Source organism: Epinephelus lanceolatus, chromosome 18, assembly GCF_041903045.1.
Source record: "Epinephelus lanceolatus isolate andai-2023 chromosome 18, ASM4190304v1, whole genome shotgun sequence".
Lineage (NCBI taxonomy): Eukaryota > Metazoa > Chordata > Actinopteri > Perciformes > Serranidae > Epinephelus > Epinephelus lanceolatus.
In genome coordinates, this window is record NC_135751.1 from 22823952 (window position 1) to 22837009 (window position 13058).

Here is a 13058-nt window from a genome sequence, read left to right on the forward strand (position 1 = left end):
TTGCGAAAATTAGGCCTATCCTGACCCGAAAAGATGCAGAAAAATTGGTCCACGCTTTTGTTACCTCAAGGCTGGATTACTGTAACTCTCTATTATCAGGTAGCTCTAGTAAGTCCTTAAAAACTCTCCAGCTAATTCAGAATGCAGCAGCACGTGTACTAACAGGAACTAAGAAACGAGATCATATTTCTCCTGTTTTAGCTTCTCTGCACTGGCTCCCTGTAAAATCCAGAATTGAATTTAAAATCCTACTGTTAACTTATAAAGCTCTAAATGGTCAAGCTCCGTCATATCTTAGAGAGCTCATAGTGCCATATTATCCCACCAGAACACTGCGCTCTGAGAACGCAGGGTTACTCGTGGTCCCTAAAGTCTCCAAAAGCAGATCAGGAGCCAGAGCCTTCAGCTATCAGGCTCCTCTCCTGTGGAATCATCTTCCTGTTACGGTCCGGGAGGCAGACACCGTCTCCACATTTAAGACTAGACTTAAGACTTTCCTCTTTGATAAAGCTTATAGTTAGGGCTGGCTCAGGCTTGCCCTGTACCAGCCCCTAGTTAGGCTGACTTAGGCCTAGTCTGCCGGAGGACCCCCTATAATACACCGGGCTCCCTCTCTCTCCCTCTCTCTCTCTCTCTCTCTCTCTCTCTCTCTCTCTCTCTCTCTCTCACTCTCATCCTATTACTGCATCTTGCTAACTCGGCCATTCTGGATGTCACTAACTCGGCTTCTTCTCCGGAGCCTTTGTGCTCCACTGTCTCTCAGATTAACTCATACCGCAGCGGTGCCTGGACAGTGTGACGTGTGTGGTTGTGCTGCTGCCGTGGTCCTGCCAGATGCCTCCTGCTGCTGCTGCCATCATTAGTCATTAGTCATACTTCTACTGTTATTATACACATATGACTATTGTCACACAAGTATACTGTCAGATATTAATACATACTTTCAACATATTGTACCACAGTAGCCAGAACTATAACTATAATATTATTACTTTCATTAATGTTGTTGTAAGCTACTGTCATTACCTGCATCTCTCTCTCTCTCTCTCTCTCTCTCTCTCTCTCTGTCTCATTGTGTCATATGGATTACTGTTAATTTATTATGCTGATCTGTTCTGTACGACATCTATTGCACGTCTGTCCGTCCTGGAAGAGGGATCCCTCCTCAGTTGCTCTTCCTGAGGTTTCTACCGTTTTTTTTCCCCGTTAAAGGGGTTTTTTTTGGGGAGTTTTTCCTTATCCGCTGTGAGGGTCCAAAGGACAGAGGGATGTCGTATGCTGTAAAGCCCTGTGAGGCAAATTGTGATTTGTGATATTGGGCTTTATAAATAAAATTGAATTGAATTGAATTGAATTACGAAAATTAGCTTCAAAGCCTGGTGCACTTACGGGGGCCTGGGCTACAATGACAGTCCAGAGACGTCAAGATGTGCAAGACCTGTAAACCCAGGTGGGGGGGCTTAAGGCTTGCACACACTTTCTGCATTGATCGTCCGCAAAGAGCTGCGATCATGCTGACGCGCAAGTGGTCCTATTCACCGTACAATTGATGGTCCACTTCAGACCCTGGTAGTAAACAGGAGGGCTGGCAGCTGAGTTTACCGTCCTCCTGCTGCCAACATCAGGTAACAGTGAAAGTAGATGATGCTGCTTGGTTAAACTGTTGTGGTTGGCTTAACAGCAAATGGGCTGCACGCAGACGTATCCGTACAAGGGTCAGTGCAGACCCTCGTGGACATTGTCGAATGCCAACATTTACGTCCCATGGACCAAAGCGAACACACGGACATGGAAACTATGAATTAGCCCTTATAGAGACAGGCACTGAAATGGAGCCTTCTGAGACAGGAGGTGATCACAGGTGTTCCAGCACAGACATCAAAGCATGTAAACATGTATTTTGGGTTTCAACTAGAACAAGTATGAACCTGAAATTGAGCAGACTATGTCCTTTAACCTCTCACCCAATGCCCCAGCTTCTTCCGTTGTAGCCTTCAGTCCATGGCCAGCTCTTACTTTGACAATCAGAACTCTTATTGTCTCTTAAAAGACAAACTTCCTGGTTTGCTCCTCTGCAAATAGCTCCACCGGTGCCATGTGTCCAGCTCCTTATTTACTGTGCCTATAAAACACCTCTTCAGCAGGAACTCTTCCAGACATTGCTATCTCTTCCTGTCGGCCACCCCACCTCCCCCCAAACACCACTTTTGGCACAGGAGTGATGGGATTAGAGGTGGAGCCCCTTTTTGACAATGATTACCCCTTCAGGCTTTATGAATGATTAATTGCAGTAAAGTTGAAGTGGAATACTCCTTGAGGAGGTTTGCCAGGTAGTGGCACACATGTGATACCAGCTGATGTTTTTGCGGACTCCTGTGCAAATATTGAAAGAGGGTGAGAAAGAGAATAGATGGACAGAAACATATTGGTGGAATGCATGCATGTTCTTGGACATCGCTCCACCCCCACCAGAGCAAAATATCCCTCAGAGATATTTTCCCCTAACTGTTTTCTCTGCAGCATCACGGTTTGTGTTGATCCATTGTTGTTTTCAGGCTCCCTGCCAAGCCAGGACGAGCCAGTTGGGCTAATTTGTTTAGGATTAGAATCTCTTATCCCTATCATGTCAACTTGTATATTGTATAAACAGCTGGGTGAAGTGGGCGGGGTGTTTTGGCTGACCTCCCCTAGCCAATTTTATTTGCATAGTACTAAAAAAAAAAAATTCCCCGAATCCATTTTACCCTGCCATCGCTTCAATCGCGAGCAAGTGGCTGACCACGAAGCCACTCTGCAAACACAGGCTGTCAACTTTCAGCGAGACGACCACCATACGCACACACAATCACACACATGGAGGCTCGCATATGCTCAGCGACACACACTCCCACACACTCTCTGCTGCTCTTTCACTCTCAAAGTTTCTCACAGTTCCTCACACCCCTTATCTACACTTCTAGTCTAAACTCTCGCCCCCTGCCCCTCCTCTGGATGTTGCCCTGTCATACGTTCTCACTCTCTTCCTCCATCCATTCTTCCAACTGCTTCTCCCGCTCCCTTTCCACTTCTCCCACCCCCGCACTGACCACATCCACTAAACTCACTCCACAGGCACGCAGTGTGGAGAGTGTCGGAGGCGTGCGCTGCTGGCACTTTCCCCCACCCCTGCACTGGGCCTGGCTCCAGGACTGGACTGCCTGCTCGCTCTCTCACTTCACTCAGTGTGCTTCTGATCAGACCAGCCTCCTACTAGAGCTGTAGAGGGGGCCCGCTCCCATAGTCCCACTATCGAAACCACCCACCAACCCAAAAAGATAAAGTCAGCGTGAGAGTTTGTCATATGGGGAGGGGGGGCAAGCAACTACAACAAAAAACCTCTTGCTACAGTTGTTTCTGAAGTGAGGAGGAATTTGGCTACCAGTTGTGCTAATGTTTTCAAGATGACTTTGACTGTTTGAAGGAAATCCCCCCTCTTTAGTAGCCATTTGAAATTCCTTCTGTTTTATTGTGAGGAAGTAGGCGCTGGGTTAGTCAGCGGCCCTCCAGGGTAGCGTGTGCACTGTAGTCTGTCTGGGGCTGCCGGTGTGTACAGTTACCCAGTCCAACCCTGTGTTGCTAGAGAGGGTCAGAAAACCTGGTTGTGTGTTTACAAGTGAATATGTGTGTGGAAAGTCTGGCTGGCTTCTTCTTGGGCGTCTGAATTCCTGGGCAAAACATGGAGCTACATTGGTAGGAAAGTCTGATGAGACACATCCTGCTCAATATGTTTTCACTTGGTAAGTTAACTTTAAAATGGCTTTTTCTTCATCGCTTCTGTCTTCAGTCTAGACTCACTGCTTTCAGCTTACTCAAGTGTTAATGAGCCAAACCCAGCCACGTAACAAACTTGTCTGAAATCCCATTTTTATATGTTACCAATATGCTCTGGTGTCTTGTCCTGCTGTGTCCGAGAGCAACCCAGTCGTCAGAATAAATGTTGGCATTGTATGTTTCTGCTAACCACTGATATGTAACATTTGTGCGTCAATTTCAGCAACACTGTGGTTAACTTGTAGTGATGTTTAGACACAATAACCACTTGGTTATGGTTAGGAAAAGATCATGTTTTGGCTTAAAATATCAGTTGTTGGTGGCACAATCACAGCTGGAAATGCCACCAATGATACGCATCAAAAACCCCACTACTGGTGGCACAGTAGCCACTGGGAATGCCACTGACATCTAACTAAAAAAGCAACCACTTTTGGAAGCACTATCGCCGCTGGAAATGCAGCTGATGTCTCGCTAAAAAAGTCCTGCCTTTGGTGGCAAAAAAACACTGAAAAATGTTGCTTATATCTCACTTAAAGAAAGCTTTTGGAGGTACAATTGCTGCTAGAAATGCAACCGATGTCTTGCTATAAAACACCAGTTTGTGGTGCAACAATATCCACTGGAAATGCTGCTGATGTCTCGCTAAAAACTCCCGCTTTTGGTGGCACAATAGCTACTGAAAATGTTGCTTATATCTCACCAAAAAAAAAACTTTTGGGGGTACAATTTCTGCTGGAAATGCAACCAATATCTTGCTATAAAACACCAGTTTGTGGTGGCACAATCACTGCTGGAAATGCTGCTGATGTCTTGCTAAAAGACATGCGCTTCTGTAGGTGCAATCTCTGCTTGAAATGCTGCCGATGTCTCGCTTTAAGATATCCACTTTTGGAGGTATAATTGCTGCTGGAAATGCAACCCATGTCTCGCTAAAAAACACCAGTTTGTGGTGGTACAACTGCCGCTGGAAAAGCTGCTGATGTCTCACTAACAAACAAGTTTTTTTCTTATTTTTTTTTTCTTTAACAGTGGCAGCTATCCACTTTCCCCTCCACTTCCCGATGACAAAATCAGCTCATATACATGTAATCAGAACTACATCACTTTAGAAACATTGATATGATGTGTATGACACATACAAATGTAACATATCCGTGGTTTGCAGACACGTACAATGCCAACATTTTTTTTTTGTGGCAATTGAGCTGCAGAGACTTGAAGCGGTGCCAGCTGCTGATTTTAAGCAGATCTTGGAAAAGAAAATGTTTCTTGTTTTGTCTTTGATCCTCTAACTCTTGCTGATATTGATTTAATTTATTTGAGACAAGATGGAAGGGGTGTGTGTTTTGCTACAAGACATGGCAGAGGGATAGTATATGAGCTGTGATCATTCAGGGTGCGTTGTGAAGAGCTACACAGCCTGGCTGCCACATGGCACTGACCGCTGACAGCGCAACCTCAACTGGCTTGTGCTCACTCACTCTCTCTTTGATCGGAGGTCTTATAAAGTGTGTGTGTGTGTGTGTGTGTGTATGTTTGTGTGTGTGTGTGTGTGTGTGTGTGATTCTATCTCCTAGCGTTTCTCCTTCTTCTATACTCCTCTCTCTGGCACTGGCTGATCACTGAGCTGTGGAGAACAGGTTGATGCAGTCACACCTGTAATTTTCTCTCTGTCTCTCTTCTTCTCTTGTCACCATCGCTCTCATCTCTCGTTGTCTGTCTGGTGTCCTTGTCTAGACGACACGTCCATCCGTCCCTTCAGGCTGCCGTCTGCAGATAAGACAGAGAGCTGCAGACTAACCTGGCTCATTTTTCAAGAGCAGACAGGGAAATATGATGCACGGTGAAATAATTGTACTTTATCTTCTCTTAGACAATAGGCGTAGTTGTTGATCTGCACTTGTGTATGTGTATGTGTGCGCTTGCATGCCAAAGTACACAAGTGCGTGTGAATGGGTGTGTATTTCTCCAGGAGGAAATTTTGATCTGATTCCCAGCATTCAAAAGAACAACGTGTTGTGGGTGGGTGCTTGTTGTCTTCTCAGCTTTTTTTTTTCTCATCACTGCTTGGCCCACGAATCCCTTTACATCCTATTATTGTATAATTCCTTGTTAAGACACCAAACAACCACTCACCCTTGAGTTACATTAATGAGTAGGGGCAAAGATTATGACACCTCCCTCCCTGCAGCCTAGCAATTGAAACCAGATTAAATTCTGGAGAAAGGTGTGTGTGTGTGTGTGTGTGTGATTATGAGCCGCACGGTAGCTTGGGTGGGGTTTCAAGGTAGGTTGGAAAGGCTGTTGTTGCTGAGCAGCACACTGACCAACTGCATCTGCCCACTGCTGTTGTAATGGCTAGCATTCAGCCTCCTTGCCTCAAGCGCTGTTTCTCTTTCGTTCCCATGACAACTGGGCCTTCATTCTCCCTGCTCCGCCTCCCCGCCTGCTGCTCACTCCGTGCCGTGCACGGGGGCCTCTGCCTGGGCCCACATTACTGTGTGTGCATGCCTGTGTGTTTTGGTTGTTGTGCATAAACTGGACTCCTTCACCCACGCTCCGGCGTGGGTGGAGTAGCACTTAACACCTCCACCTCCAGAGGTTCTGGGATATTTGTGTGTTTGTTTCTGTGTTTGTACATTTGAACCCATTTGAACACAACTGTGCTAGTGAAGGTGTCAGGGTGGGATGTTTGGATGTCAGGGAGGGAGGTGGGGTTCCCTCATCCCAATGCTCCCCTCTCCTTTAATTTTCTAATAGGATTAATCTTCATCGCTGTCAGGGATCGGCGCCGATTAGGATGCACATGACCCGATTTTCTTAAGAGCCCATACAAGTGCACTGCTGGCACCACTTAAGATCCGGAGAAATAAATAAACAGGCAGGAAAAACACAGCTTTTATAAGGGGCTGGTTTAGAGGTGGCAGGCTCCCTGGATCCATGTCACAATTTAATAAGCTGCTAAATAAACAGTTATGTTGAGTCCAGCACCGGTGCTGTCAGGCCTCAGACCTTCGCTCTGCTTGTTGTGCAATGCTTTGGTTGGCACCCAAACTGAAACTACCCCGACACCAAGGTACACCAGCCCACTTTAATAACCTGTGTACTTTCTCACCGACACCTCTGATTCATTAGGCTTTGAGTGGGTTTAGGGAGAGCATCGTATTAAAACAGTGTGCGTGTTGCTCATTTTCTCAGATTCAACGGTGGTATGAGAATGCTTGAGCCAACTGTGAGAGAAAGGCATTTTTGCTCAGCATCATTCCCAGTATATTGCTCAGCAGGAGGCAAATGGCAGACATAACACAGAGGGAGGGGCCATTTACTGAGTGACAGGCTGTGGAGTCAGCAAGAGGCGGCGTGACAGAGGTGAAGGCCACTGCATTATTATTCTGCACTACTACAGTTCAGATTGGACCAATGCCCTTTTCCCAGTACAGACTCTATGGCCAAACTGGATCAGTGAGAGGTCTGATCTGGTCGTGTATGAGTTGATCCAAGACCCTCCTAAGGTTTTCCTTCAATTACCTTCTCCCCTAACATCAGCTTAAACTTCAAAGATCCCCTCGCCTGACATAGGCATTCCCTTTTTATGTATTGTCCCTCTCTCCTCTCCTTGTCTTTTTGGCAGAGGCTCTCTCCTCTTGTGGTGTGTGAAGAGGGGCTTCACGGCCTCTCTCTGTCACTCTCTATGTCTCTCTCACCCTTTCTCCCTCTCTGGGGCGAGGCTGTTAATAATGCAGGAGGATTAGCTGATTTATGTGAGCCGGAGGCGCTGAGGAAAGCTGGGGTTCCTGGGGGCGACAGGCAGAAAGAGAGGGCCGAGGAGTGTGCAATGTTGTGGGCGGTGCCATACAGGAGCCTTGGGTGTCTGGATGATGGAGGCTGGATGTGTGCCTAGCGAGCATGCTGGCAATAATCCACCCCCCACTGCCCTCGACCCCCACCCTGCACTCCACAGAGCTCTGCCAGGAGCGCTTCACAGGGTCAGGGGTGATAGGAGGTGGCAACGGAGAAGGAAGAAAGGGAGGTGGGGGCTGAAAAGGAGGAAAGCATGGATACTGTATCTCATCAGGTTACCTCTCACCAACATGTACGATGTTGCTATGGTCTCCTAAAGATATGTAAAGTCTTCCTCATCATTTTTGTGTTTTATCCTGCAAATGTTTGCAATGGCAGTGGGAGTTTGTTTGCATGTGTTCTGTATTTTGTACCTAGTATTGCATCAGAAAACAGATTTGCTGACTTTGACTCAAAAGGTTGACTCATAGTTAAAAACAGTTTTTGTGGCAGGTTTTCTGCCATAGCAGACAATTCTTAAAACAAATGATGAACTAGAAAAGTGCACTCAGTAAAATGTGGGTCTCTGTCACTCTACACTGTTCATGTAATATTAGCAGACATAAAGCAACGCATTTTAGAAGTGTCCCAAAAGCTAATAAAAATTTGCGACTTGTCTTTTTTTGACAGTCGCAACATGTTGCACAGAGCTAGGGCAGCCTGCTGCTAAGAATTTTCCTAGTTGACCTATAGTCATCATTTAGGGCCATTAGTCGACTAGTCGCCCACATATTTAAGATATTAATTTAATTATTAGATTATATATTTTGGGCGGGGCAACACAATGGTTTGAGTTGAAGGTGTGAGAAAGAATAGTATCAGTAACATTGTAAACACTGTGCTACATTACAGAGAAATACAAACCGTACTAATGAACCTTCATTAATATAGGCCTATATTTTATCTACCAGTGCACGTCACACACTGAGCGAGCCGCCTGTTAATGACGCTGTCGGCAAAGCAGTAATGATTGTGCTAAGTGGCTAATGGGCATGTAGCTACTTCCATGTTTCAGATGATACGTCGTGTTTGAAGATGAAGATGAGTTTACATATCACCTTGGGTTTGTCCTTCACCTTCTCAAAATGATCCCACTCTTATGCCTTTTTTATCCCAGCTTTCCAGAGCTTGCCAGCAGGTTGCGTCTGAGGTTGCTAGGCAACCTTAACAAGCATCATATCATAGCCTATTTACCTGTAATCCTGAGTGCAGAGCTGATCTTCTTCCAGGCGCTGTTTATAAGTGTGTAGGCCTATCGTCCGTGGGACAGGTGTAAAGCTCTGGGTAGCCTTGCACTACCATGATCAACTTTTCCGTATTTATCAGACTGAATATTTGCGTAAGAGAGGAAAGATACCTGTCGGCTGTGATTGGTTTGTAACGTGACTCCTGACTGCTGAGCATGGCCACTTCCTGCGTCTGTCCTTTCAAATTAAATTCCCACACTATCTAGTCATATAGGTTTTAATTTATTTTGACGAGATGCAGCTCCTAATAGAGTTTTTTGTGCGACTGAGCGACCAATGAAATCTTGACTAATAACCTTTCTGGTCGACTACAGTTTGGTTGACTACAAGAGGGCAGCTCTAAGCAGAGCAGATTGAATTTTCCTGCTGGTAGTCGCTGTGCCAATGTGACAAAGTCAATGTGAAATTTAGATACAATGTGATTTTAAGGATGAATGTATTTTTAGTACCTAGAATACAGCCACAAAACTTTGATCCATGTCATTCATAGCTTGACTTCTTACAGTATTAATTTTGTCTAGGGAAATACCAACGAATAAACACAGTTAACTACATAGCAGACTTACTAACTAAGGATAGAGGTACTAATGTCAAGGAAAAATTACTAAGTTCACAAAATCTGCAAGTCTATAAAATCAGGTGGGCTAAACGTTCTGCTTCTGAAATACTCCACGTGTAGTATGACACCATGCAGCCGATGGAACAAAACCAGGTCTCAGTCATGGCAGCTGGATTGCTACCTACTGTAGCTGCACCTGGTGGAATTGTCCCTCCTGGCTTCCTTATAGTCAAGATGGCACTAAAGATAACAAAAACAGCTGACTTTTCCATCTCATATCGTACCTAACATAAGTGGATCATATCATGTTGGGTTTGGAATAAATCTGCAGATTCTCTGGTTCAAAATGAACTGAGTATTTTTTATGGATGTCAGTTTTTGAGCCACGATGAAGATCAAAATGTGGCCTGCAACAGACGGTGTGGTTTGTTGTTTTTAGCCAAGACGATTTCCAGAAAACTTGTGCCCCCTACCAGCCGGTAAAGAGGAGTGAGGAGTCAGCAGTCAGTGACGGTATACAACTGTCAATAAAACAGGTTTCTCAGCAACTGTGAATCACCTCAAGCACGAGAGGTCCTTGAGCATTCAGTCATAAATTTGCAAACAAAATATTAGGCTGATCGGTCCAGTGTTATTGGAGATTAACTGCGGACCAACAGATACACACACACTCACACATGCATGTACACACACCACCAAACGCATGATCCCCTCCAGGCTTACGCCTGATGGAGATAACAACAAAAACAGCATCACTAATTACCAAAACCGAAACAAGGAACATGAAACAATTTGCTTTTTATATTTTCTCCTGTGGCCAAATTGTGGAGGCAATTTTGTGTTGCGGTGTTAAATGTGCTAGTTAAACACTAAGGAGACAGTTATTGGTTTTTTGTGAGTTTGTAATAGATTGTCGTCTGAACACACACACACACACACACACACACACACACAGGGTTGGTTTTAAGGTAGGTTTCAAGGTAGAGTGAGGTTGGATTGTGGGGGATTTCCACCTGTCTGGGGCTGTGGTGTAAATTGTGACAGAGGTGTGTCTGTATGTGTGTGATAATACGTGCCAGTGCCTATTTCTGGATGAAGTGTGTGTGTGTGTGTGTGTGTGTGTGTGTGTGTGTGTGTGCCTGTGCCTCTGCATGCTCCTGTGCTCCGGCCCATGAGCCATAGGCTATTCAGTGCAGGAGCGAGCAGCAGACTGATGGGTTTATCCCTGCTGTCTGCCCAGAGGACGCGCTCACTCACCGCCTGGCTGATTAAGACTTCCACGCAATTGTTCTCACACTCCCAGAAAAGGATCGATTCATGTTTGGACTGATTCATGCTTGAAGAAAAATCAAATCACACAGCGTTCCTTGTTAGATCAGCTCGTCATGAGGGGCTGATAATGAATTTTTACATGTTGCTCTCCCCAACGTTTTCACAGCTCGCCCCGTGCGCACAATGTATGATACACCGATGTGTGTGTTTTTGCAAGTATGTGCATGTGTGCTCTCATCCAGGCATCATACATATGCATGAGACTTCACGGCAGTGTGACTTGGGGGAAATGAATGTGCAAAGAGTCGGGCACCCGGGCCCCTCGCTCAAGTGCACTGGCGGGCGCGTAATGGGAATGTAATTTAAGCAGTGGTTAATCAGTGTGTTTTCTCCAGCTTGCCCAGCAATGCATAATAGACAATCAGCCCCCAGTCACACGGGCGTTGCTACGAATGGTCAATTACTCATCATAGTCTTGTTAAACACACAGTTCAGCCAGCCAGGGACAGATTGCTCTGCTGGTGCCATCATTATGGTAAAGAACAAAGCAAAGAAATGCTATGTGTCAGAAAGAAAGAGGGACAGAGGGAGGGAAAGAGGAGACAATGAGGATTGGGAAGAGGCATGCACACAGTGTATTTCTGCTCATCACGATGGGACAGAGGATGGAAAGAGAAGAGAGGAAATAGCCGCTGTGACAAAAGCGGAGGAAAAGGAGTAAAACGCCAAAATGGAAACAAAGAAGAAAAGTTCAGCTTGTCAGAGTCATGCAGAGAGAAAGGAGGAGAGAGAGACAGAGAGGAGGTGAAATGGAGCAGAGCAATAAGAGAGATTGAGGGCATGAAAGTGAGAGATGGAGAGCATAAGATAATGGAGGGAGGGAGAGAAATTGAGAAAGGGACACTGGGGAGCAGGAGCAAAAGTGTGTGAGAGCGAGAGGGAGAGAGCCTGAGAAAGTGTGTACTCAGCTGTGAGATGAGACCTCTGTCTGCCCATGGGGAGAGGCGGTGTGAGAGGAGAGAAGACGAGGGGAGAGGACTCTGCTGTCAGTGAGGGAGAGGAGAGTCTCACTCTGTCTCTTTCTCTCTTTCACACACACACACACACACACACACACTCTCACACTCACACTTACTCATTCACCCTCTCCCTAGGGCAGGGATCAACTCTGCCCAGCTTTGTGGTTCCACCTAGATGGCCAGTGGGCTCCATAGTGTTACATCTACATCTGATTTTTTTTTTCTTTTTTGGTCACATATGCACTCCTCTAATTCTAACCATGTTTTTTCTCCTCACCTTTGTCCCTGTGGGAATGCAGGCAGTGGATTGATGGGCAATTCCTCCGCCTCCTTCATGGGGACCTTTCTGGCCAGTAGCCTGGGTTCCCCCCCTTCCCACCCGTCTCACCCTTCCCGGCCGCCCTCCTCGCCCTCCTCACCCTCCTTCCGGGGCGGACCCCACTCCAGCGCCTCGCAAATCTGGTTTCCCCATTCGCATGAAGGTACCTCAAATCACACATGCACACAAAAACACACGCCCCTTCATCTGACCACACCGTCTGCATGAGGCGATATTCATGTCTTGGCAGTATTGGGGACAGAGCTTTGCAGGGTGTATTGTTACTCTGATATTGTGTATTTTTAGGCTGTGTTAGGTTTCCACCAAAGCACGGCTTGTAATCATCTAGCAAGAGCCAGGCTCCCACCCTTTTATTTGTGCACCAAAATAGGCCTGGGCCCAGCATGTTTGGGATGGAGTACAGTGCCACGGTTTCTGGATGGGGACACAGGGTCAAAAGTTCAGCCAAGGAATCTTGCGGTATTCGATTCACGTCAGCAGGAATGTCACTCAAGACTCTCTGAAGCAGCACGCGCAGATGCCAGTGCGGGCCAGTAAAAAGTTGCAGTGATTGCAGAGCTTTCAGCTGGTGTCTCCATCACAGCTTAATAGGGTAGTTCCCACCCGACGCTCAGCATTACAAAATCTTGGCTCTACACACATACACACAGTCAGGAAAATACAAACACACACTCGGTTCAACACCTCACATTTCTGCTCAGATACAGCCAGAAAGTCAGACAAGGATAAAGTGAGAGATTAATCTGCTCGGGGTATTTCGGGAATTCAAATGCTAAGGATGACAGATAAATGTGAGACCTATCCAATGCCACCCACTGATATATTAATGCAAGGTCTGCTTTCCTGTGACTTCACTTCTGTCGCTTTTAGATTTACACGTTCATAATCTTTTGCTAATTACACTATGTGACGGCCGCCTGATGCCATATAGTGAACCACAGTCTTTGAAGTTGTCGGACTCTTGTTAT

The 13058-nt window shown here is 46.0% G+C and overlaps 1 protein-coding gene across 13 annotated transcripts in view; it reads left to right on the forward strand.

Moving 5' to 3' along the window:
- The window catches only part of bahcc1a (BAH domain and coiled-coil containing 1a), a 76650-nt gene that overhangs the window by 27020 nt on the left and 36572 nt on the right, over window positions 1-13058 (forward strand). For 12 of the 13 annotated variants that reach the window (XM_033644327.2, XM_033644333.2, XM_033644331.2 and 9 more), the window contains exon 3: window positions 12050-12232. In XM_033644327.2, the coding sequence (XP_033500218.2) occupies window positions 12050-12232 (183 nt within the window). Of the gene's footprint in view, window positions 1-3621; window positions 3777-12049; window positions 12233-13058 lie in introns of those variants that run through there. The other variant, XM_033644334.2, reaches the window with a different exon arrangement.